Source organism: Malaclemys terrapin, chromosome 2, assembly GCF_027887155.1.
Source record: "Malaclemys terrapin pileata isolate rMalTer1 chromosome 2, rMalTer1.hap1, whole genome shotgun sequence".
Taxonomy (NCBI): domain Eukaryota; kingdom Metazoa; phylum Chordata; order Testudines; family Emydidae; genus Malaclemys; species Malaclemys terrapin.
In genome coordinates this window covers 81,759,259-81,784,016 of record NC_071506.1, presented here as the reverse complement: position 1 = coordinate 81,784,016, position 24,758 = coordinate 81,759,259, and the positions used below count along the sequence as shown (strand labels likewise).

At 40.5% G+C, this 24,758-nt stretch overlaps 1 protein-coding gene across 6 annotated transcripts in view; it reads left to right on the top strand.

The window, feature by feature from the left end:
• Positions 1–24,758, top strand: part of GREB1L (GREB1 like retinoic acid receptor coactivator) — a 217,850-nt gene that overhangs the window by 104,655 nt on the left and 88,437 nt on the right. For 5 of the 6 annotated variants that reach the window (XM_054017720.1, XM_054017719.1, XM_054017716.1 and 2 more), the window contains 6 exons: positions 9,182–9,358; positions 12,190–12,366; positions 13,178–13,300; positions 20,388–20,522; positions 21,692–21,829; positions 22,196–22,315. In XM_054017720.1, the coding sequence (XP_053873695.1) occupies positions 9,182–9,358; positions 12,190–12,366; positions 13,178–13,300; positions 20,388–20,522; positions 21,692–21,829; positions 22,196–22,315 (870 nt within the window). The remainder of the gene's footprint in view (positions 1–9,181; positions 9,359–12,189; positions 12,367–13,177; positions 13,301–20,387; positions 20,523–21,691; positions 21,830–22,195; positions 22,316–24,758) is intronic. The other variant, XM_054017722.1, reaches the window with a different exon arrangement.

Here is a 24,758-nt window from a genome sequence, read left to right as displayed (position 1 = left end):
AAAAATACGTTTTAATATATTTAACACCATTATAAATGCTGGAGGCAAAGCAGGGTTTGGGGTGGAGGCTGACAGCTCGTGACCCCCCCACGTAATAACCTTGTGACCCCCTGAGGGGCCCCGACCCCCAGTTTGAGAACCTCTGCTCTAGGGTGTGGGGTGGGCTTCAGAGCCCAAACTCTAGCCTGAGCCATAATGTAAAAGCATCATCCACACAGCTATTTTAAAAACATTAGTGCAAGTGCTACTAGCACGGACGGGTGTGTGGACCCGTGGTGGGAGGCTCACTCCCAGATGCTGTGTAGACGTACCCTATAAATACATCAAGGGGGTAAAAGACTGGGAGGGAGAAGAGCTGTTTAAGCTAAATGGCAATGTTGACACAACTGGATATAAATTGGCCATGAATAAATTTAGGCTGGAAATTAGAAGAAAGTTTCTAAACATCAAAGGAGTGAGGCTCTGGAACAGCCTTCCAATAGGAGTACTGGGGGCAAACAATCTAACTAGTTTTAAAATGGATTGTGTTGAATTTGTGAATGGGATGATATGACAGAGTTGTCCAGAATAGCAGAGGATTAGACTCAGTGACTCAGGAGGTCCCTTTCAGTTTTATGCCTAATGTTCCTATTAAGGGTTTTCCTGAAGGTGCTGGGTTGGTGGGGAGGGATTTTATTTTTTGATTGTTGCAAAAAGAGAGGGAAGAAATTTTAAAACATTGCTGACATTTCATAAGAGTAGTTGTGGACTGACAGATTCATTGATTCTGAAGCCAGAAGGAACCATAGTGATCGTCTGACCTTCTGTATAACACAGGCCATAGAATCCCCAAAATAATTCCATTTAAACTAGAGCATATCTTTTTTAAAAATCCAATCGAAGTAAAAATTGTCAGTGATGGAGACTCCACCAAGACCCTTGGTAAATGGTTCCAATGGTTAATTACCCTCACTGTTAAAAATTTATACCTTATTTCCAGTCTGAATTTGCCCAGCTTCATCTTCATTGGCTCTTGCCTGCTAGATTGAAGAGCCCATTATCAAATATTTGTTCTCCATGTACATACTTACAAACTATGATCGAGTCACTCCTTAACTGTCTGTTAGACTCAAGTAGCCTCAAGCCTATCACTATAAGGCATGTTTTCTAATTATTCTCTTGGCTTTTCTCTGAACCCGCGCCAATTGATAGATTGTGTGTAATTATATGTATTGTTGTAAGTGCATGGGTACCCAAACATGTTCATTTTCTACACCACGTCTAAACAAAGAAATTGACTCGGTGACCACCTTTCCTCCTATATGTGATCATACAGGTCACCTAACCTTTCATTTTCCATTGCATGACATCTCTGAACCAACTCAGCAGTTGCTTACAAAGAAAAGTAATAATAGGGTTGAATTCAAAATAATAGATGAAAAATTAAAAGTTGAAGTCAGTGGGGCTGCTCAGGGTGCTCTAAGCTGAACGTGTACTGGATTGGGTCCTTGGTGCCTGAGTCTGCAATTCATGAGTTTTACTGATTATACAGCTATTTTGGGTTAAATGTCTCAGGGGTTGTACTTTATGTGGGGTGAAATCCTGGTCCTATTGAAGTCAATGGTAGTTGTGTCATTGATTTCAGTGAGGCCAGGATTTCACCCATGGTCATTTCATATTCCATATAACATCCTAATTTTTATTAAGAAATCACATAATTCCCCAAATTCACATGGCTGAGTCATAAATCAGTCAGAAACACATCAACTGGTTTGTATTGCCTTTGATAATGAATAAAATGCAAGTAACATTTTTGCTGAACATTCTTCTTAACTTGGCAGTAGAGGGGAGGTCCTTTACCCTTCTTGTTGGAAGACCATTGTAGGGTGACAAGTCCACATAATTATTCTGTTTGTAAAAATAAAGCCTTTTTAGCAATAAGCATAAGTGTTTCTTTTTGGTTTTTGGCAGAAGTTTTAGCTTCAAATAGATTTTTATAGTCAGTTATAAACTTCTGTGAAGGTTACAATGGAAATACTGACAGATTTTAGCATAATGACCTCAAATGTACAACTAGATAATACAGTAAACAGTTCTTAACCTCTTGATTGCCATGCCTTTAAAGCATGCTTGTCCTAATTTGTGGAATGGCATTATATGCAAGAGTGTGAAACACAATAGTAGCACCTTCCTTTTGTTAGTAAATCCTCAATTTACCTGGGGTCTAAAGGAGGTCAAAAGTAATTTCAGAGGCAATTAAGTAAGCAGGTACTTAACACCTGATCAGTTACTGTGAAGTTACAATAGTAAGTGACAGTGAACTGCAGTTCATATGTAATTCCTGGAAGCTAATTTCTTATGCAAATATGTTTTTTGCAGTACAGATACAGGTTTGTACCCCACACTAAGGCTGTTGTTTGTTACTTTTAGGTGAAAAACAAAATAGAAGATCTTTGCTTTCAAAAGATTTTAGCACTTTTGCTTGTATTTCCACAGCTGTGCGTACAAGACAATTCCTGATTGGGCAGACAGGCCTGTTTAAATTAAGAAATGATTGTAGAATGCAAACATGCTTGCGTGAAGGAAAACATTTGAATTTTCTTCCAAAGAAATGCAGATGATGTCCCTAAGAGCTATTCATTATTCTTCTTTCCCATTGCTTTTGGCACTTTGCAAATTACTAATCAGGATTTAAGTGCCTGCTGCCTTTTAAAACAAAGCTGAGGATCCCATGGTCAAATCTTTTTTTTTTTTTTGAGGGGGAAGGGAATCAAACAGCTCATTTGTATACTTTTATTTTTTTAATTATTTTCTAAACATTGTAAGGATTATAATGGTTGATTTTGTTGGCCAAGTGACAGGTAAAAGTTGTTTTTGTTTTGTTTTTTAGGGCTGTCAATTTAATTGCAGTTAACTCACGCGATTAACTCAAAAAATTAATTGTGATTAATCGCAGTTTTAATCGCAATGTTAAACAATAGAATACCAATTGAAATTTATTAAATATTTTGGATGTTTTTCTACATTTTCAAATATATTGATTTCAATTACAACACAGAATACAAAGTGTACAGTGCTCACTTTATATTATTATTATTATTATTATTACAAAATATTTGCACTGTAAAAATGATAAACAAAAGAAAGTTATTTTTCAATTCACCTCATACAATACTGTAGAGCAATCTCTTTATCGTGAAAGTACAATTTACAACTGTAGATTTTTTGTTACATAACTGCACTGAAAAACAAAACAGTGTAAAACTTTAGAGCCTACAAGTCCACTCAGTCCTACTTCTTGTTCAGCCAATCACTAAGACAAATAACTTTGTTTACATTTATGGAAGATAATACTGCTGGCTTCTTATCTGCAATGTCACCTGAAAGTGAGAACAAGCATTGGTATGGCACTTTTGTAGCCTTGCAATGTATTTACGTGCCAGATATGCTAAACATTTGTGTGCCTCTTCATGCTTCGGCCACCAACCAATTGTTTTATTTTTGAATGAGTTATTTTTTTGTACATGATTCTTCCTTTTTTAAGTTCAACTTTCATGATAAAGAGATTGTATTACCGTACTTGTATGAGGTGAATTGAAAAATACTATTTCTTTTGTTTTTCTAGCACTAATATTTGTAATAAAATAAAGTGAGCACTGTACACTTTGTGATGTGTGTTGTAATTGAAATCAATATATTTGAAAATGTAGAAAACATACAAAAATATTTAAATAAATGGCATTCTAATATTGTTCAACAGTGCGATTAATATTTTTAATTCCTTGACAGTCCTAGTCCCTCCCCCGCTCTTCATGTGTACCTATACATAAACAGATACCTGTATCCATGCAAATAACAATAAAGGGCTAAATTTCCAAATCTGGCCTGTATTGGTGAATGCATCATTTTTATAGTACAAGTTTCAATCACTTGTGTAAACAACTTGTACGTACTGTGACTTGACAGAATTTTCATGTATAAATCCCTATATAAATGAGCGTATATATAGTGCAAATAGACTTGATATGAACCAAATCTAAAAAAAATTATGCATGCAAGTTACACAAGCATAAATTAGAGGTCAGATTTTGAAAATGTGTCCCTTATTGATGTTTACATGAATATAGCCGTATCTATTTGATATTTAATTATCAACACAAAATCATGGAGGAAAAAAAATTAGCGCTCTGAACTTCTGGCTAGCCAGAAAAATAAAATGTTATGACTGGAATTTTTTGAGAAAACAATTAACAGAATTATTCCATACAAATGAATCATTTTATTGCTAACAAAGTGATCCTCGTATGGGTGGGAAAGAAGAATAATGGATGGCTCTTGGGGACACTGTCTACATTTTTTTGGAAGAAAATTCAAGATTTTTCTTCATAGAGCAGATATGTATTCTCTGATAATCTCTTACTTTAAACTAACAGAGAAGTACCTGGCCAAAATTATTAATCTTTCTGATTCGGCTATTGATATGCAAACATAAAATCCCCTAAACTCTTTGTAAATAAAAAATATTTTCTTTACAGACATGTCTCTAACAACTATCTATTAAAGCTGCTCGCACAAATAGAAACCAACTATGGATCTCTTTAAAAGTTCAGCCTTAAAGAGTGTGAATTAAATGCATAAAACAAGAAAATCAGTCCTAAGTGCAACCTGTTGCTGTCATTTCTTCAACCTCCTCCCTGGCTCACCCTCAGCATAAAGACAAACTTTTAACATCAGCTCTGTTTTTTCATGGCTTTTTAAATTTTAAGCTAGATTGTAAACCTTGTTTAAATGTTGGTTTTATGTTCAAATATCTTTCTGGTTTTTGCATTTGTGGAGCTATTTTTTTAGTAGCATAAACAAAAGATAATACAAGAGAACAATTATAAAGGTATGCGTGGTGACAGTATACTATACCAGTTCCATAAGAAGTGTTTGCAGTTTACTGTGGAACTTGTGAATATCTAAGTATATAGTAATGGTAGCTTCTCATCTATTATCTTGTGTAAATATTAGAAGATGTAGTATGTACCATTATAGGCTGTGTATGTACAGCATTTATATAATAGAATTTATTTATCCTAATTGAATAGGGAGCATGAAATGTATGCAGATAAAACAGCCTCTCAGATAAGAGGATACTATTGTCTCTAGACTCTATAGTATCAGCCTCTCATACATAGGCTAGTTTCAATCTGTACTGCTAAGACAGTGGTCCCTAAACTTTTGAGGGTCCTGCTCCCCCTTACCCCTGTCAGTTCCCCCTCTGCCCCACCAAGGCTGGGAGCAGGGCTGTGGCTCAGGAGGGTGGGGGACATGGACAGGGGCAAGGAGTAAGGGTGCAGAGGCTGAGGCTGCAGCTGGGGGTGGGTCTGGGGCCAGGAGCGGGGCAGTGGCTGGACTGTGGTAGGGGCTGGCAGCCAGGCCGTGGCCAGGTGTGGCTCCGCTCTGGTTTTGCCCTCAGCCTCGGCCTCAGGCCAGGAACAGAGACACAGCCAGGGATGCGGCTGGGGGCCGCACCAGAGCAGGGGAGGGGACTGGGTGGCGCTCCCTCCCTGCTCCCCATGGGGGTTGGCCCAGGCTTCACCATGCCCCACCCCCCCGGATGGTCCTCCATGTCCCCCCCAGGGGGCACACCCCACAGTTGGGGGACCTCGGTGCTAAGATATTCTGGTGTAGGGTTACCATATCTAATAAATAAAAAAAGAGGACCCTCCACGGGCCCTGGCCCCACCCATTTCCCCATCCCTAGCCCCGCCCCAACTCCGCCCCTTCCCCGCCCTAACTCTGCCCCCTCCTCCCTCCCACTCCCAGCCAGGGGGAAAGGGCTGCCCCAGCGCTACCGGCTTCAGGGTTTGCCGGGCAGCCCCCAGACCCTGCGCCCCCGGCCGGCGCTTCCCCAGTGCAGCTGGAGCCCGGGAGGGGAAGCGCCCAGCCGGGGGCGCAGGGTCTGGAGGATGCCCGGCAAACCATCGGGTTTTGGGCAGCCCCTATGCCTCCGGACCCTGCGCCCCCAGCCGGGCACTTCCCCTCCCGGGCTCCGGCGGCGCAGGGTCCGGAGGCATGGGGGCTGCCCGAAGCCGGTAGCGCTCGGGCAGCCCGGCTCTTAAACAGAGCCGAAGAGTCGGGGAGGAGCAGAGCTGCCATTTTCCCGGACATGTTCGGCTTTTTGGCAATTCCCCCCGGACGGGGGTTTGACTGCCGAAAAGCCGGACATGTCCGGGGAAAAAGAGGACGTATGGTAACCCTATTCTGGTGTAACACAGATGTGCCTTGGTGCAGTGGTACATGCTCAGAAGATGACTGTTAAAATGTTATGAACTATTCCTGGTTGCTTTTTCCCCTTGGGGTTCCTTCTAGGGCTTTGAGGATCTCCTGTTCTCTCCTTCACACTGAAACCTCATCAGAACTGATGGTATGAATCTGTCCTAAACACCGCTTAAATTGTGTTCCTACTAATACCTTTTCAATTTGATTTGTTAGGCCTGTCTCAGTCAGGGTGATGTGCATGCTATGTAATTTTATCCAAAAATTCCTACCAGTGCTAACATGAGTTCAGTTGAATTAGTGTTAGAACATTAGTAGTCCTGCTTTAGGTGGGGTTTTAGCTGCTAACAAGATTTTTAGCACAGTGATGCCTACCTATTTTGGCAAGTCAGATTAAAACAGTGCTGAAAACTATTGACTGCCAAAACCCTGGGTACCCTAGATATCCTAGTGTTGCTAACAATAACACATTTTAGCATAAAGCACCAAGTCAGTGTTAGTGCAGTTAGGAACTTCCTAGTTAAGACCATACTGAAGAGTAATTGTTAAAACCCTGTTTAAAACAATCACATCTGTTGTATCATAAGCCTTGTGTATAATAGCAAAATTACTCATTGCTGACCCCTGTTGTCATCAGTGGGAAATTTTGCCATTTTAGACCAAGGCATAGGCTGGTATTTTCAAAGGAACCAAAGAGAGTTAGGCACACTACTTCCATTGAATGTCAGTGGGATTTGAGTATCTAATGAACTAAGGCTTCTTTGAACATGTTAGCCATAATATTGCAATAGTATGTACCACCCACAGCTGGGTAAGCAGGCACTTTACATTTTGAGTAAAATACAATTTACCCAGAAGAGCTCCTTTTATCTACAACCGGGTTACAACTCCACCTGTATGATGTCTACGTTGATAACTCCCCTGATTACACTAAACTTGTTTATGCTGAAATAGTACCTGTCTTCTATTTGACTCAGCAAAATAGGATTTTCCATCAAGCAATGGTGTAGTAATACTGAATAGGCTGTATGCTACCAGAATGCCTTCACCTGTGTGAACTTGTGCACTTATGTGAGTTAACACTGTGTGGAGGATGTCATTTTGGCACTACTTAAGGGTAAAGTTATCTTGATGCATGGATTTTTACAGGATCAGGGTGTACAGTATCAGGGCCGTCTCCAGGGTTTTTGCTGCCCCAAGCGGCGGGGGGGAAAAAAAAAAAAGAAAAAAAAGCCGCGATCGGCGGCAGCTCAGCCACACCGCTTTCTTCTTCGGCGGCAATTTGGTGGCAGGTCCTTCCCCCTCCGAGAGGGGAATGAGGGACCTGCTGCCGAATTGCCGTTGAAGAGCCCGACGTGCCGCCCCTTCCCTTTGGCCGCCCCAAGCACCTGCTTGCTAAGTACATATGCCTTTTAGTATTGACATCATAGATGGTAATACCTTGGATGTGGCTGTTAAAATTGAATTAATAATGAAGGTTTATAATAGTTTGCTACAGCCGATACAGTAGAGCCTTTTGAAACTGTGCTTTGGTAAATTATACTGTATATGCACAAATGGGCACTGGAAAAGGATTTTCAGGTTTACTTCGGTGCACACCAGGAAGGTTCTGCTACTGTGGCAGAGAAAAGACCATGCTCCCTGTCAGCCAATAGTGGAGAGCCCTGTCACCTGCCTACCCCATATTTGCTAATGCCCTGAAACAAAACTACTTACCACCACCTGCTGCAGCTGACAGATGGGCGAGCTTTCCTGCATCTGTAGAAGTGAAAATTAGGTAGGGACGTATTGGCATAGAGCCAGATTAGCAAAATGGTTTATGAAGCTATTGTGTGTGCTCTACATTAGCAAGGCAACCTGTGCTGAAATTATGTTAGCATGAGCCATTTATAAACGTGGCTTTATAATGCTTCCACTAACGGTTTCATTCCCTATGAAGAGAGAGACCTTTCCTGTGGAGGAGGAGAGGAGATGAAGATGGCTCCCTCTGGTGTCTGTCATCTCAGTCTTCAAAGCAGAACTAGAAGTTAATCAGGGAGAGAGTAGGACAAGATTTTGTTCTGTTGTAAATAGTTAATACACAGATGGAAAATAGAAACTGGAGCCCCTCCCAAACTTCTATTTGAATAATAATCATTGAATTTTTTGTGTGTGTGTGTCCTTGAGTATAAAGAGTTGGTGTAGGTATAATTTAGGGTCAAATTTCATAAACTCCTGAAGGTGGGTTTTTTTCTTAGTAAACACTGGATATATACAGTCTTTTTTGTTATTAATATGTTTGTTTAGCACCAAGACACAAAGTTAAAGACTGTCCCCTTTATAAAGCTTACAATCTAAAGAGAGATGCAGAGAAGATAGAACTCCCTGGGAATAATTTAAGAGGTTTGTTTTGTTTTGTTTTTATGAACTCATAACTTTTTTTGTTTAGTTTCAAGTGACATGTGCGGTATAGATGGAAAGGAAACATGGGGTGAGTTTTGCACACCGTAGGGCTTTTTCATAAGTTCGAGTGTTTTAGTGTTTCTTCTGTTTAAAACTGGGCTTGAACAGTGGAAAAGGTATCAGCTTCTTAGCCATCTGATTTCTGATCTCCATAGTTTTACTTACTTTCTCCAATCAGAAGCCTTTTAGGTAAATAATGGCTATTTATTTTCTCTGCAGCCCCCTGCCAGTGAATCTGTATCCTTATTAAGGACCTGATTCAAAGCCCACGCTGAGCTCAAGGGAAGTCTTTCTCCTGACCTCAGGGGGCTTTGGATTAGACCCTAAATGATGATACATTTACACAATGTACACATTTTCTAAAAAAAAAAAAAAAATTAAATTAGATAATAACGGGAAACATCTTCCTTGGCTGCTTTGCATAGCTGAAACAAACAAAAGAGAAAGTTACCGCAAATCACTCATAAAAGTTTAATCACATATCTTTTCTTTTCAGGTTTTTGTCAAGCAGGCAAGGATTTGCGGTTAGTATCGCTGTGCATGGAACAAATTGATATCCCAGCAGGCTTCCTGCTGGTAGGAGCCAAGTCTCCAAATCTTCCTGAGCATATTTTAGTCTGTGCTGTCGACAAGCGGTTTTTGCCAGATGATCATGGAAAAAATGCACTTTTAGGTAAATGGTTTTCATTATTATTCTTGGTACAACAATTGATAACTAAAGGTTGGTTCAAAGTTATACTAAGTTGACTCAAGAAATGAATTTTTCTTAGTAGTATGTTGAAGAGAGTTCTGTATTTCTGAAATTAAATCTATAACTGAACTTCTTTGAAAAGCAAGTTCAAAATAAGGCCCTGGTCCTGCAATTAACTGTGTGGGGCTCTACATAGGTACAGGAGTCCACCTGCATGAAGTCTGGGGCATAAATGTGAAACATAGTCAAGTTTTAACCTCCAGTCAGTGAGTAAAAATTTCATTTCATGAATAAGCAGACACAGATTATATTTATAATAATTAAAAGATTAATCAACACAGTAACGTTTCTTGGTAATTGGAAACTCGCATCTGCACACCTGCCTTGCCTGCTTGGCTTATGACTGCTGGGTAAACAGACCAATAAAAATGATGTGGGGTTGTTGGTTTTTTTGGCACCATCAATCGCCATCTTGAATCTCCTCTCTCTCTCTCTCTCTTCCCCATTGCTGGGGTGCCCTGGAATACACTGAGGTGGACTTTTCAATAGACAAGAAATTATGCTAAAGCTTTAACGGATTTATTTAGCTAAAACTCTAGTCCAGGCCATCGTTATCTTACATCCTAACTATAGCAGCTTCCTCGTTTTTGTCCTTGACAAATGCCATATTGTTCACCTGTAATACATTCAAAATGCTACTGCCAATATCATCATCTTGGCTCATCGGTCCAATCACATTACCCTACCTGCCCTTTCCCCCGTTGTATCCCTCCTCTGGCTCCGCCTTTTCCACTTCAGTGTTACAAATTACTTGTCTTTCCTTTTAATACTCTACCTTCATAATTTAGCCTCTTCTTGCCTATCATCTCTTATTTGGTAATGAGCCAACAACTCATCTCTGCTCTGTCAGTGAGCTACTAAAATTAAAAAATTAAAAGTCTATGGGACTGGGTAATAATATATACAAGAGGTTTAAAATAATTGTCTCAGGAGCTCTCTGAGCCCCTGTTATTGATTTTTTTTTTTAAATAAATCATGGAACACTGGGGAAAAGAAATAATATTGTACAGTATTTAAAAAGGTAAATAGGATGATCCAGGTAACTAATAGGCAAGTTAGCTTGACTGGGCAAAATCATGGAAAGTAATCAGTAAAGAATTAAAAGATGGCAATATAATTTAATGCCAATCAACATGGTTTTATGGAAAATAGGTCTTGTCAAAGAAACTGGATATTGTTTTTTGATGAGATTACAAGTTTGGTTGATAAACTTAACTGTTGATGTAGTCATCTGTAAGGCATTTGACATAGTAGCTCATGACACTGATTTTAAAAATTAGCATTATGCACAAATCAGTGTAGCATCTATTAAATGGATAGATAGCTCTCAAAAAGTAATTAATGGGGAATCATCATCAAATAGAAGTTTCTAATGGAGTCTTACAGGCCGGGGTGCTGGAACAATTTTTATAGTGGAAGTGCTGAGAGCCATTGAACCAAATTGTAAACCATGTATATAATGGAAGCCACTTCAAGCCAGGGGGTGCAGCCGCACCCCCAGCACCCCTAGTTCCAGCACCTCTGCTTACAGGGACCTGTTCTTGGCCCCGTGCTCTTCAAAATCTTTATCAGTGATTTAAAAGAAAATATAAATGTGTTGATGGTAAAATCTGCAAGTGATGCAAAAATTAGTGGATTGGCAAATAATAATGACATGACAGTTGTACAGAACAATCTTGATTGGTAAACTGGGCTTATTCAAACATGTGTTTTAATAAAGCCAAATGCGAGGCCATATGGTTAGAAATAAACTGTTAGCCTTCCCCATCCCTTACTCAGAAGCCAATTCTACTTGTGCACAGTTCTCGTTGGCCTCAGTGAAAATTTCATAGCCCTAATTCTGTAGTCCTACCATACAAACCCTAGTTCAAACATGTAATTCAGCTCTCTCCACAAAATAATTTAGTTTCTCTACTATGAAATGGTCTTCTGCCCAGTTTTTGGCTGTATTCCTAATCTGTTAAATTTAATAAAAGCTCTGAATTTCTGTCTGAGTAGAACTAAGGATTTTGGATTAAGTGATTTCTTATTTGTGCCCTTTTAAGACCCTAATAAGGGGAATAAGGGGGAAAATTGTAAGTCATGAGAAAATAATCAGGACATGTGTTTCACTTTTACATTTGAGAACTTAATAATGCAAAGATATTACTTCGTGTTTGCCCCTCCCCCCCACCCTCACCCCTACCCCCACCCACACACATTTTGAAGGCCTCTTCAGGAAGACCGAAGGGGAATTTCAGAGTGCCCTGGGAGTAAGGCTGCCTTAGGCAGCATTAACTTTATACAGAATGCTGTGGATCAGTTACAGTTTTGGGAAAGGAAGCATGCTTCTTGAAGCCAATCCTCCACTATGTGTTAGGGGTGGGGGTGAAAGGTACCAACATGGAGGGGGTTGAATCACTCTGTGTAATCGCTTCCTCAGTTTTCATGTACCTATCATGCTTTCTTCTGAGAATTTGCTCCCTTCTGAGGAACTGTAGAGTGTGGAAGAGTGGGGGTTAGCTTTTGGGCCTAAATTAGTAACAGCTGGAGAGAAAGCATTTGCAAACAAAGTGCTGAGGCAGCAAAAGTCTGTCTCTGTTGTCTGTCTGTCTTCCTGTCATTCATGTGCTGTGTGTGAAGCTTACAGTAGATGTCTGAATGGGTATATCCAGCTAGTAGATTCAGGTAAGGGTTAAAATGGCCTAATTCCCAGTATATGTCAAAAGGAATTTATTTTGTTTGTGTACCTTTTCCTCCCCCCTTTCCTGCAGGGTTTTCTGGGAATTGTATAGGCTGTGGAGAAAGGGGATTTCGATACTTCACAGAATTTTCCAACCACATTAACCTGAAACTAACCACTCAGCCAAAGAAGCAGAAGCACTTAAAGTACTACCTAGTAAGAAGCTCCCAAGGTGTACTGTCAAAGGGACCCCTTATCTGCTGGAAAGGTAAAAAAAAATCACCCATTTGCTAGAAGCATACTTACAGATTTTAGAATGTTTTTATGTAGTGTTAGGTGAACCTTAAAAGTTTTGGGTTTAAGTATTTAAAAAGCTAGGGGGTGAAATCCTGGCCTCATTGAACTGAATGGCAAAACTCTCACTGCTTTCAGTGGAGCCAGGATTTCACCCAAGAGGCTAAATAAAGATTTAGGTAAAAAGAGAGTTTCCCACCCATTTTTCTTCTATCCCCTCCCCACCACATCCCCAGAGGAGGCCTCAAACCCCCCCTTCTGCAGAAATAAAGCAGTCCATCAGCCTGATAACCCCTTCCTATGTCTGGGTGTTTTCTTCCAGGGTCTGGCAAAGTAGCTCTCAGTCTATTCTCCAGCCGTAGTTTCTGGACTGATTTGCTGATCTAATCACTTACAAATTCATGGTAGCACCAGTAGAAAAACTAACTCCACAAAGTGCACTCTAAGATAAAAACTGGGGACATTGATCTCTGGGGAATGGAAAGAGGGATCACGTGTACTCAGGTTTTGCTATCTTGTTTTGTATCCTGGGTGCACCTTGAGTGAATATCTTCAGCTTTAAGTTGAGGGCCCCTTGTTATGAATGTTATGGGGAAGGTTTTTGTAACTAAATACTTAAATTAGGTTGGTTGAATCCTGGGAGATGTTTTAGCTGAACTTTGCTATTTGTTGCATGTCATACTGTATGTGCTTTTAATATTTGTCAATGTTTAACACCATTGCACTAAACTGTTGCACTGAAAGCCAGGCCTTGTTAATATGTACTGTAGCTGCTTCACTTCCAGAATGTAGAAGCAGACAATCATCTGCTGCTAGCCATTCTGCTAAACCAAATTCTTCAGTGTCACCATCCACGACCCCAGAGAGCAGAAGAGCTAATGGATACAAATCAGGGTTCACTCAGACAGGTAGGGGCTGAAAGTGCTGTATGCTGTAGAAATGACCAGTGGAGGTGGTAAAGTACCTCACATGTTTCATAGGATTGCAAAGTAGATTTTTAGCATGTATCAATTTGCAGGTTAAAGGTAGAAAACATATTTCAAAATTTATACTGTGAATATTAAGGACCAGATGAGACGGGGATAAGTTTAGCTCTTAATAGTAGCTTGAAAAGTGTTAATGTTGTTTTTTTTAATCCATTTGATGTTATTTTTTTTTACTTATGTCCCACATGTTGTGAAATACTCACTTATAGTGAGCATCCTTAACAGAATGGGTACCTTGGATTGACATCTTTTTCCTCACTGGAGAAAAAAGTAGCCTTCTGTTTTTGATGTTTGACTCCCACTATTGTAGTGTGGTAAAAGTAATGATAAACATCAGTGATTTGCTAAGTGAGCTAAGACACATCATAGCCATATTGCCAAATCTTTGAAATTATTACCTCTTGGAGTTGTGCATTGATTTAAGTAGAAATAAAGAAGTTTTCTAATAACCATAACAGATTTACCTAGAAGGGCTTTCCTTCTGGACTCAAAAGGTGATTTTTCTTTGGTGTGCTTTGTAGGTTGTTGCATTTTTGAAGTTGATTTATCTATTGCAATTCATGTGCTTTTGTTTATTTGATAGATTTTGGAAACATGAGGCTTTTATTCAGAAGAGCTATGATTGAATAGAGTGCACATCCCTGCTGTCTCTGAATGATGTAAAAACAGAACAGGATTTGTCACATCTAAAAATCTGAGTTATCCAGGAATTTTAATTGGCCACATATATTTTAGAACATAGGCTTATATGGAGGGATCTGACGAGCAAAATTAAAAAAAAAAAACTTGGTTCAATAATTCTTTTGCTTACAAGGGATGCTGAAAATAAATGAACAATAAAAATTGAACATTAGCATTCCTATTGGTGTTGCAAATATTAGTCAGTGTGTTCAGGGACACTTTGACTGAGGTGTTGGGGTTTATTCCTACTTAGGAGACTATATTTCTAATCTGGAATGAGAATGTTGTGGTGTCCTGGGCTCCAGGTCCTTGCGTGAAAAATGTGCAGGCACATGAGAATCCCATTTTATTTGGCATAACAAGTAATCTAATATTTACACAGCTTTGTCTGGGTTGCAGCTGACAAGTTAATAGATACACCTTTTATAGACTGCCTTCTCCTTATCAACTCACCATGATTTTCTTTCTGCTTGTCCTTTTGTATCACTATTTGTTCTCTCAGGTCACAGTTATCAAACCCTTTTTATCTCCTACCATTGTTACCTTCCAGTGAAGATAGTGCCACATTCAAAATACAAATTCCACTTGACAAGGGGGAAAAAGCCCCACCATATTTGTTTGTAATGTATAAGTACTGTTGCAAACCACCTGTGATGAAAGTTCAGGTTTCTCCCTGGAAGTCTCCATAGCTAGTCATACACTGAGGTGAACTACCTTTCTCTGTTGCTTTCAGGTAGGTGTACTGAAACTAGGTTGCTTTCTGAAATTGTTCCTTTTATCACCATTTTTCTTTCCTAAGGTATGGACTTGAGTTCTTCCCTCTGTCTAGCTTTGTAACTAAAGTACAAGGCCCTAGCTACCTTAGAAGTTATATAACTGTTATACAAATAGCTCTATACACAGGTTAAAAGAACATTAAGGTTGCAAAGTCAAGCATGTCAAAGGTAGGAAATGCCAGAGTTGAGGTTGCCTTAGTACGGTCCCGTTGTGTTCATTATGAATACAATAAGTGGAATTGTATATTTTTATATTTTTGACATATCAATGCTTACTTGTAAGCATTTTTTCAGTTTTTATCCATTTATTTTCAGAGTTGTGGGAAATTATGGAGAAGGTCAAGCAATAATTATTTAATGACAGGAGACATTGAGATTCAAAAATGTAAAGCTTTATAACTGTTAAAACACAAATTGTCAACATCATATGTCAAAGTGTACAAAGTAAATATCCTTAAATCAAACTCTAATAAGTTCTCAAGCAACATTTTTCTTTCTGTACCTGTGTGTAAATTTTGATTATTATCCATGAAAATACCTTTTAATTGATTTGTGTGTGCCTGGGGAAATTGACATTTACCGCCATTTACCAATAAAAATCTAATTCTTCAAAGATGAATTATGATAAGCCTTTAATTATATGATCACATACTGTTTTTTCCACAGGACTGCTTCCTCACTGAGTGTATAGGCTGGATTGTGCTCAATGAGTAGCTATCCAATATTTTTTCTTCTCATTGTTTACTGAGTGGCCCCAGACCTTATTTACTGCACACTATTCAAACTCCTCTCTGAGGATAGAATTATTAATTTCCTCATAGGCAATTTTCTGTGATGCCCATTACAAGAATATCCAAGTACTTCACAAATATTAATTCATTTGTCTCAGCAAAGCCCTTGTGACATGAAGGTGTGGTATTATCCCCAATTTACAGATGGACAGCTGAGGCAGAGAGAGGCTATGGTCAAAATTTGAATTTGAGATGTGTAGGACCTGATAATACTTAGTATTATGTAGAACTTTATATAGTGAAGCACTGCTTCCATTGACTTCATTTGTAGGTGTGAGTGGTCAGCACTTCTGCAGATCGAGCCCTGCAATCTGAAGTTGGGGATGCAGAAAATAAGGAATGCACAATTAGCTACCTCCTGTGAGAAGTTTGGATTAAGTGACTTGCCCAACATCACAAAGGGACCCTGTTGCAGAGACGTGGATAGAATCTCAAAGACCGAATCCAGTTCTCCAGGGCAGTGTTCCATGAGACCATTCTTTCTCTTCCTATAGTCCTCTGCCTTGTTCATTATGCACCTTAAAACTTCTACAACAAATGAGACAGGAGTTCTATAGACAACAGCCTCTTTTCACTACACAGCCCTGATTCATCCCCAGAGCAAGTCCATCCTGTGCGTTGAGTGAGGCAAGAGTCTTGTGGGAAAATCAGTATGTGATCATCTTAATCCTAGTCTTGCTCCTCATCCAGTCTGGCTCCCCCTCCATTCTCTCTTCTTCTCCCAGAGTCTTTGCCCAGCCAGTTCTCATTCTCCCATCACATCCCAACTCCTTGCCAGCTCCATCTCTTTCCCCCCCACCATTGGTTCCTAGTCCTTCTCCCCAGCTCCTTATCAGATCTCTGTGTTTCCCCCATTCTCACTCCCTGCCCCAACTGGCTTTCAGTTCAGTCTTCTTGCCCAACCAGTCCCAGCCTCTCCTCCCCTGGTGCCCAATACCAATCTCCTAGTCCAGCCAACCTCAGTCTCCCCCTCTAACTCCTAGTCTCTGTTTCTCTCCAACCCTTCCAGTCCCAGTCTCATCAGACTCCTTGTCTCAGTCTACTCTCCCTTCCCTCCAGTCCATCTTTTGCTCTCTCTGCATTAAAAGCAGATGGCTTCCTCCTCCATGCCTCCTGGGTTGTCATGGAGCGGACAGGATAGATAAGCTCCTTGCTCTCAGCTCCAGTGCCCAGCCAAGCCTACCTTGGCCTACAGTACCTCATAGCAGCCATTACAGGGAAAGTCCTAATGAGCCCCTGTAGTCTGATCCTGGACAATTTTCAGTCACTCTGTGGGGATAGTGCATGCACCATCCTGTCACCGTGGATGAGCTAGGAGTGGATACAGCATGCACATTTGCTCTGTGGGGATGGTACTTGCATAGATCCAGTCAGCGCTAGGATTTGGGAGGGGATGAAGCATGCTCAGTGAGGTTAGAATTTTGGAGATTTTAGGTGCAAATATTCAAGCAGTCTTTAATAAGCATGTGCGAACTGCAGTTTTTCATACAGGTATAACTGTTCCAAATTTGGGAGTATTTTCATAGGGATAGCAAAAGGCACATCTTTGACACAAAGGACACTCTCCTGCCAAATTTCAAGACACTTCTTCAAAGCATAGGGGTACTAGCGCTTTGCAGAGGAAAGGTCTCCGGAATTTTTTAATATGGGGAAAAATGTATCTTCCCTTGGTTTTGTTCTTGGAAATGGCTGATCTGTTTTTGCTGAAAGTTTCCAAAACCATTCAGCCAGAGGCAGACACTTAGCATGGAAAATTTCAACCCAAGCTGTGAGTTTCATAAAGTTATAAGCAACTGACTATAGGGTCTTAAAATGGGAAGTGTAGAGCAACCTTAATGGGCGTTGCTACCAGCCCTTTATACAATACACTTTTGTGGTTTTGTGTGAGTGCATATGAAAATACACACAAATCCACAATTGTGTATATATAGGTTATAGACTATGCATATATTAATATTAATTAGAGACACACAACTTCCATATTCTTCTACACTGCCCACTTGAAGGAGGCATTGGCAGATGCATTTGCCACAGTGTATTTAATAGTAGACTATCAGGTTTCACCAGAGCCTCTGACCTTGTGTTAACTGGTCAGCCATTTGGCATATTTCCTGTGAAAATGGGACAAGTCATTCTGTTGGAGTGGAGTCAGAGATCCTGTGACCATTCTCAACCTTGATTATTCCAGCTGGCAAAATAGTCTCTCTCTCCTCCTCCCATTGTTCCCAGAGTGGTGTGGTGTGTTTCAAGGTATATCAGTTTGGCAGATCAGGTTGGTAATGTCCTTGCCTTCTGTTTTCTTTCTGTTTGAGTATGGAGACATGTGTAGGTGGAACCTAGCATAAACTGCTTACTTTTTACAGATTAATTTATCCAGTGAAATCCAGTAAACATTCTTTCAGAAGAGTTCATCCTTCTGTTGTAAGAATTTAGAGCTGCCTGTGTCCAAAGCGTAGAATTTGATCTGAATAAAGTTGCAGATATTAAATGTCTAATGGTTAGAGCAGGGGGTCTTGAAGTCTGGAGATCTGGGTTCTGCTCCTGATTCAGCTGCTGATTTGTTATATAATCTCAGGCAATTCATTTAAACTCGCTGTTCTACAGTTTTCCCACCTATAAAATGGGAATAATAATACTTATCCACCTTTGTGAAGTGCTTTGAGGGAAGTGTGTTCTAGTAGTTTGAACATAAGAAGTGGTATCAGGAACCCTTGAATTCTGATCCCCGCTCTGATACAGACTCTTTCTGTTGCTGCGGGAAAGTCACTTAACCTCTCTGCTTCAGCTTCCTTGTCTATAAAATGGGACAATCATGTTTACTTGCCTATCCCATTGAGTTATTGTGAAGAACAGTTAGATAATATTTGAAAAGCATTTTGAATGTGAAAAATGTTATATAAGTGTTAAGCATGATGAAGAGTTGTTTTTAGTAGTAGTATTATCATCATCCTTCAGTATTACATCATGAGGATTTTATTTTATGCAAATAGCCTTCACAACATACAAGATCTCTAAGCATAAAAAGGAGAAAGATACTGTCTAAAATTTACCATGACTCTCGTATAAATCCTGATTATGATCCAACTTTGTATGTTTGGGTAGTCGGGAGTTTTGTTAAACCCTCCACAGAATTCCTGTATTTTTAGGTGCTCAAAATATACTTCTCCTTCTTTAACTTCCTTTAAAATGCTTACAGTGCCTAAAAGCACTGGTCGTGATATCTTGCACTACTAATGCATTCTTGAGGTACTCATTCATGCCCTTAGGGACCACTCCAAGTGCTCCAATAATTGCTGGGATCATCTAGTTTTCCATAATCGTTCCACTTTGTGGCTCAATCTTCATACTTCACATCTTCCGCTCTTGTTTCTTTTTTATATTTCTGTCTGCTGGTATGACAATATCAATTAACGTGGTCTCGCTTCTCTTCTTTTCTACAGCTATGTCCAGCCTGTTTTCCTGCACTGTTCAGTTTGTGACAATTGCCAGATCCCATAAAAATCTTAGCTTCTTTGTTCTATAGAGCACTTTTGATTCGATGGTCATAATACCACATGGTTTGTTTAATTCCATACTTGCCACAGAGTTTCCAGCGCAGACACTTGGTGACCTCATTGTGTTTGTTCACATATTCTCTCGCAGCCAGGCTCCTGCAGACGCTCCGCATCTTTTCCTTTTCAGAACATATTCTGCAGTTTGGTGTGCAGTTCTATTGGTCAATTTTGTTTAGAACATAATTAAGCCTTAAGGACTGTGCTCGTGTGCTCATAATGAGGCTTCTTGTCTCTCTTTTGAGGTATCCTTTAACAAACTCATGGCTTGTAGATCTTCTATTGCTAATGGATTTGCTTGTTCTCTGCCACTGTCCATGCAATGATTGCTATGTAAATCTTTCGAGTCATTCTTTGACAATTTGCTTTCTGCTTTCTTTCTTGGATTGGGATGCACACTTAGCTACGGCTTATTATCATGACCAGATGATCTTTTACTGAGACTGACTCCTCATATATTTTGATGTTGTCATTCATTGTCATTTTCCTCCTCCACACATAGCAAACCTTTTTCCATTATCACATCATTGAACATACATCCTGCCCATGTCTTGACTGATGTTCATCACTCTGCATCCCTAGGAGCTTTTTTGTTTGGATGTTAAATTTTTTCTTTTCTTGATTCGATTTGATCATTCTGGCAGTGTACCATACTGCTGGTATTGTCCACATATTAATGGCTTGGATCAAATTCTTCAAGTTGAGTTTTGTTCTTAGATTAGTTCTTATTCATCTGTAGTATCCTTTCCTCACTTGTTCATAGGGATCATGCTGAGAGAGATCTTGGATAGTACCTTCGTTAACTTCTGTGCCATTTGATTGTACCCATTTTGTCCTCTTTACAGATGTTGGCACACATTTAGCCAAGCCAACCTGTAGCTTTATATGTTCATCAAATTTTTCTACATGTGTATCTTCTTTTGTGACAGTCCATATAGTATCAGATCATCCATATATATCAAATTATTAACTGTTTGTTGCTCTTTGCTAATGTGATAAACAAAATCTCAACTCTCGCTTTCTCTCTTGTTTTCACTCTCTCTTTCTCTCTTTCTTGCTTTCTATCATTGGATGAAAAACAATATATAAATTTAAGGTAGTACTAGTTATTTGTAAGATAAGTCCTTATATGATGACTTCTTAGGGGTGTACTGATATGTCTACAGATATTTTCAAATAGTTATTTAATCAAACAATTTTTTTTTGTCAGACTCCTCAGTATTCAGTCCAGCAAAATCATCTTCTGCTGTTAATATAAGTGGAACTCAAGACCTATCCCGGAACAAGAACATAGTGAAACCACTGGCTTTGTCTGTGCAGCTTGTAGGAAAGACATTTGCCACAGGTAATAATTTACTTTACAGAAAGCCAAGTGGGGTAACGAGCGGTCTGTCTAGTAGTGGGTACATTTGTTATCCATACCCCAAAACTTGTGCACCACTACAATACTCTGTGCATGCACCTCTTGCATTGCCATCGGTATCCCCACCTTGGATAGTGTCCTGGTTCTCAAACTTAACAGTTTGGTCACTGTACTTTAAAGGGGACCAATTATTTCCCTGGCTGAGCTCCATAAGAGAGAGAACAACCCCATGGAGTCAACCTTGCATGACATGGCACTTTTAAATAGCTCTCAGTCAAAGAGGTAAGAATCCTAATTGTCTACATGTTGTTGTTCATGAATGACTTATGTAGCCTCTTCAGAGATGTTGCATGAAATTTACCTTCCTTTTAAAGGAGGGCTAGTGTTAGTACTCTTTCATTGCTGGAATTGTGAATCCTTAATAACAATGGGATATCTAGACACCTCATTTGGACAGTGAAATCAGTAATCAGGCATATAAACTAGGTATTAATACTGGCTCCAACTTTGAAAATTGCCAATTTTAAGACACTTGTGCAGGATTATGATGTCCTGTTGGGTGACTGTGGTTGACGATGGGACTCTGTAGATAAAGTAAGGCCCCCTTTTATTGCAGAATTATGTAATTTTAAATTGAATTGCTCCCACCCTCACTGCCCACTAATAGGATATAACTCTGTGGTAAACATTCAAAAAAATATAGGAGTCAGAAGAAGAAATCTAAAATTTACCAAGCCAAATGTAAATCTCTCCTTGCTGCCTATTGAAAAATTTGTATCTCTCATCACTTTTAGCCTAAGCAGTGAGGTAAAAGATGTATAAAGAGGCCGGAGATCTCTAGAAGCTAAATTAATGACAAACATATTTATCATTTTCAGTTTTCAATAAGGATGCTTCAAAATTTGTACTGGATTTTATTGTTGTGGTTTTGGCTTTGTTTTGTTTCAGTTCTCCCTCCGAAATACAGAAGCCCTACTTAAAGATCAAAATTTTGCTGCCAGTGCCTAAGATATTCTCCACTGGTTGCCCCAGGATTAAAGTTGACTCAGTCACCAATCTTGTTCTGTTCTTGCTTTACATTCTGAAATATGTTTTATTTTGTTTTAAAGATTGTCTAAAGCTGCTCTCTTTGTGTATTTTGTTGTATTCAGCTCCACTTACACTGCGTAACAGCGATGTTGCAAATGGAAACAGTAGTGGAGGAAGAAATAATGTGTTGAGCTCAACATTCTCTCGACCTATGCCTCACTCAACTTCCCCCAGTCCTGGCTGTTTTTCGGTAGATCAAGGTAAAAGAAAATCTGTGTTTTTATTATTTTATTTTAAACTCTTTACTGCATAAGCTGTTGAGCCTGAAAACTGTAACTTTGTTTTCTTTTCCACCATAGCTGTTTTCGCAACTCTTCCCTTGAAATGTAATGTGTTGCTGGCATGAGTGTTGATGATAATGATACACACCTCATTCTAGATATTAGTGTTTCTCAGATCAGGATGTGGCCTGATGTAAAATTGAGAGCAACTCTAAACTCAGTAGAACTATGCCAACATAAAAACAGTGTGAGGTCAAAATCCAGCCCAGAGTTTGTGTATCTGAATGTAAATGGGATGTGGGAAGAAGTGTGTTTTGAATTATCTTTTCCTTTATTTCTCCTCAGCATCAATGTCTAGTTCTGGGCCACCAAAGAAACGACACCGGGGATGGTCTCCTGGGTCACCAGTTCCACCTCCTGGTTTAGTTGTACCTGTTCCGACAATTCGGCCTCTTACAAGAACAGGTAAAACTTTAATAATTATGTGAATTTTCATGACTAAAACTTCTGCTCATCCAGCTCAGAGGCATGATAGTGCTTCTCTGAACTGTTGGGCAGGACATATCATTACTTCTTTTGAAAGTAATGACCTCAGGTCTCACTTGGGTTGGGGTCCGGTTTTGCTAGGCACTATATAAACACGTGTGATGACATGGTCCCTGCCCCAGATAGCTTACAATCTAATTTAAAATTAGCATGACAGTTAATGGGGAGCGGGAGAAGTGAGGATGAGGATAGTAGTACTACAAACACATGGTTAACCATCCATAACTCGGTGCTTCCAAAATTGTTTGTATAGGTATGTTTTATATATATATATTTATATATATATATATATATATATATGCAATTTCCATTGGCCCTCCCCTTGAGATTGTAATTTCCCAGACTGGCAGAGCATGATGCGGATGCTCCGCTCCTGCATGGGAGGGAGGGTCTTGCATAGCTTAATTTTGGTCACTCAGAACAAAATGGCATTGATGAAAATCCCATCAAGTCATCCTTAGCTCAAAGGATGATGACCACGATCTAGGGCGTTGAAAGTGAGGGGATTGAGAATCCTTAGGACTCCATCAAGAACGTGTAATGTTGGCATCCATATTGAGATAAGAGTTAGGGTTAAATAAAAAGGTATATTAACTACTTATATATTCTAATGTGGTAATTTAAAACCTATAACTGCTTACCACAATAATACTTTTCAGCTATTGCAATCAAGATGTTTTGCAAAGGAAAGTAAGTATTGTTTTTCCCTATTTTACAGAAAGGGAAACAAGAAATTAAGACCCCAATTTTTAGAACTGCCGATGATTTTTGGGTGCCTCAATTTCTGGGTCTTCAGTTTGGGATACCTTGGGCCTGACTTTCAGAGAGGTTGAGCATCCACAGTGGTAGTCAATGGGTGGGGGGTGGCTCAGCACCTCTGAAAGCATGGCCCTCTGTGTGTCTACATGGGCACTCAAAATCAGTAGCCATTTCTGAAGATCTTGTCTTAAATGACTTGCTGAAGGTAATATAGAAAGTTAGAACCCTGATCTCTTGACTCCCAAACTCATGACCTCTCACTCGATCACTCAGTCCTTTTGTGGTAACCATGAATACACTTTTACTGGCAAAACACGTGAGCAACATTTTTAACTTGTCATTTAAACATGGAAGTTTTCAAACCAGTTGCATGTGATCAGAAGCCATCTTCTCTTTTGTTGTTGCCAGTTTACTTGCATAGATCTACTGCACGCCCATGTTGCATTTGTTCCCAGAGAGAAAGTTCTGAATTAAACAGACTTCTAGAAACAGATAAGTTCCCATAATTAAAAAAAGTTTAATTTCTTTAACACCTTTCATCAGCGGATTGAAAAATTCATCATGAACAATTTAAGGAAGTCTCATAATATCCCTGTGAAGTAGGTATTATAATGACAGATTATAATACTGAGGCACTGTGCTTTCTTTTCTTGTTTTGAAAGCTGCTGTTGCTCCTTCATGACTGAAGTGTAGTTTTCATCTTTCTATACCTTCAGAATGGTATAAAGTGGTATGCAAACAGCTTTGAGATTTTGGCCTACATATTGTAGGTCAAAAGTTAGTGGGGTCTCTTCCTTCTTTGTGCTCAGGGCCGGCTCCAGGCACCAGCAAACCAAGCAGGTACTTGGGGCGGCACATTTTCAAGGGTGGCATTCCAGTCAGCCTCCTTTTGTTTTTTTGCGCTTGGGTGGCAAAAGCCTAGAGCTGGCCCTGGCAGCAGCAGCAGCGCATCCTGCACCGGGAGCGCCTTGGGGCCGCTGCGGTTCGCGTCGGGGAGCAGCGCCCGCACCTTATGGCCGGGTGAGCTCCGAGTGTGGGACACTCGGGCTGGGGGCTGCCCCTCGGTGCACACGGAGCAGCCTGCAGGTGCTGCAGGGCGGCCGCCCCCCAGCACCGCAGCCAGGGCTCGGCGAAGTGGCCAGAGCCGCCCAGGGACTGCGGCAGGGCGGCCAGGAGCAGCAGCAGGAGCAGGGCCATAGAGGGCGGGGCGCTGCCATGTGGGGCCCGCATCCCGCTCTCCGGGGCTCCACTCCCTCTGGGGCTGCCCTGCCCTGGCTCCTCAGCCCCCTGCCGGGACGGTCCCCCGGCTCTGTCCTCCCCGGTCCCGGCGGGTCCTGGAGGCGGGAGCCCCAGCTGGAGGGACCCTGGGCTGAGGCGCGGCCCGGGAGCCCTGCTGCTTACCCTGATCCTGCCAGCGCTGGACTGGCTGGAGGTGAGGGGGGAGTGTGCGGAGTCAGTGCTGGTGGGGAGAGCCCAGAGTTGGGGCGGTAGGGGGTGCGGGTGGGGTGGCGGGGAGAGCCCACGGTTGGGGCGGCAGGGGGTGCGGGTGGGGTTGGGGGCAGCCAAAATTTTTTTTGCGTGAGGCGGCAAAAAACCTAGAGCT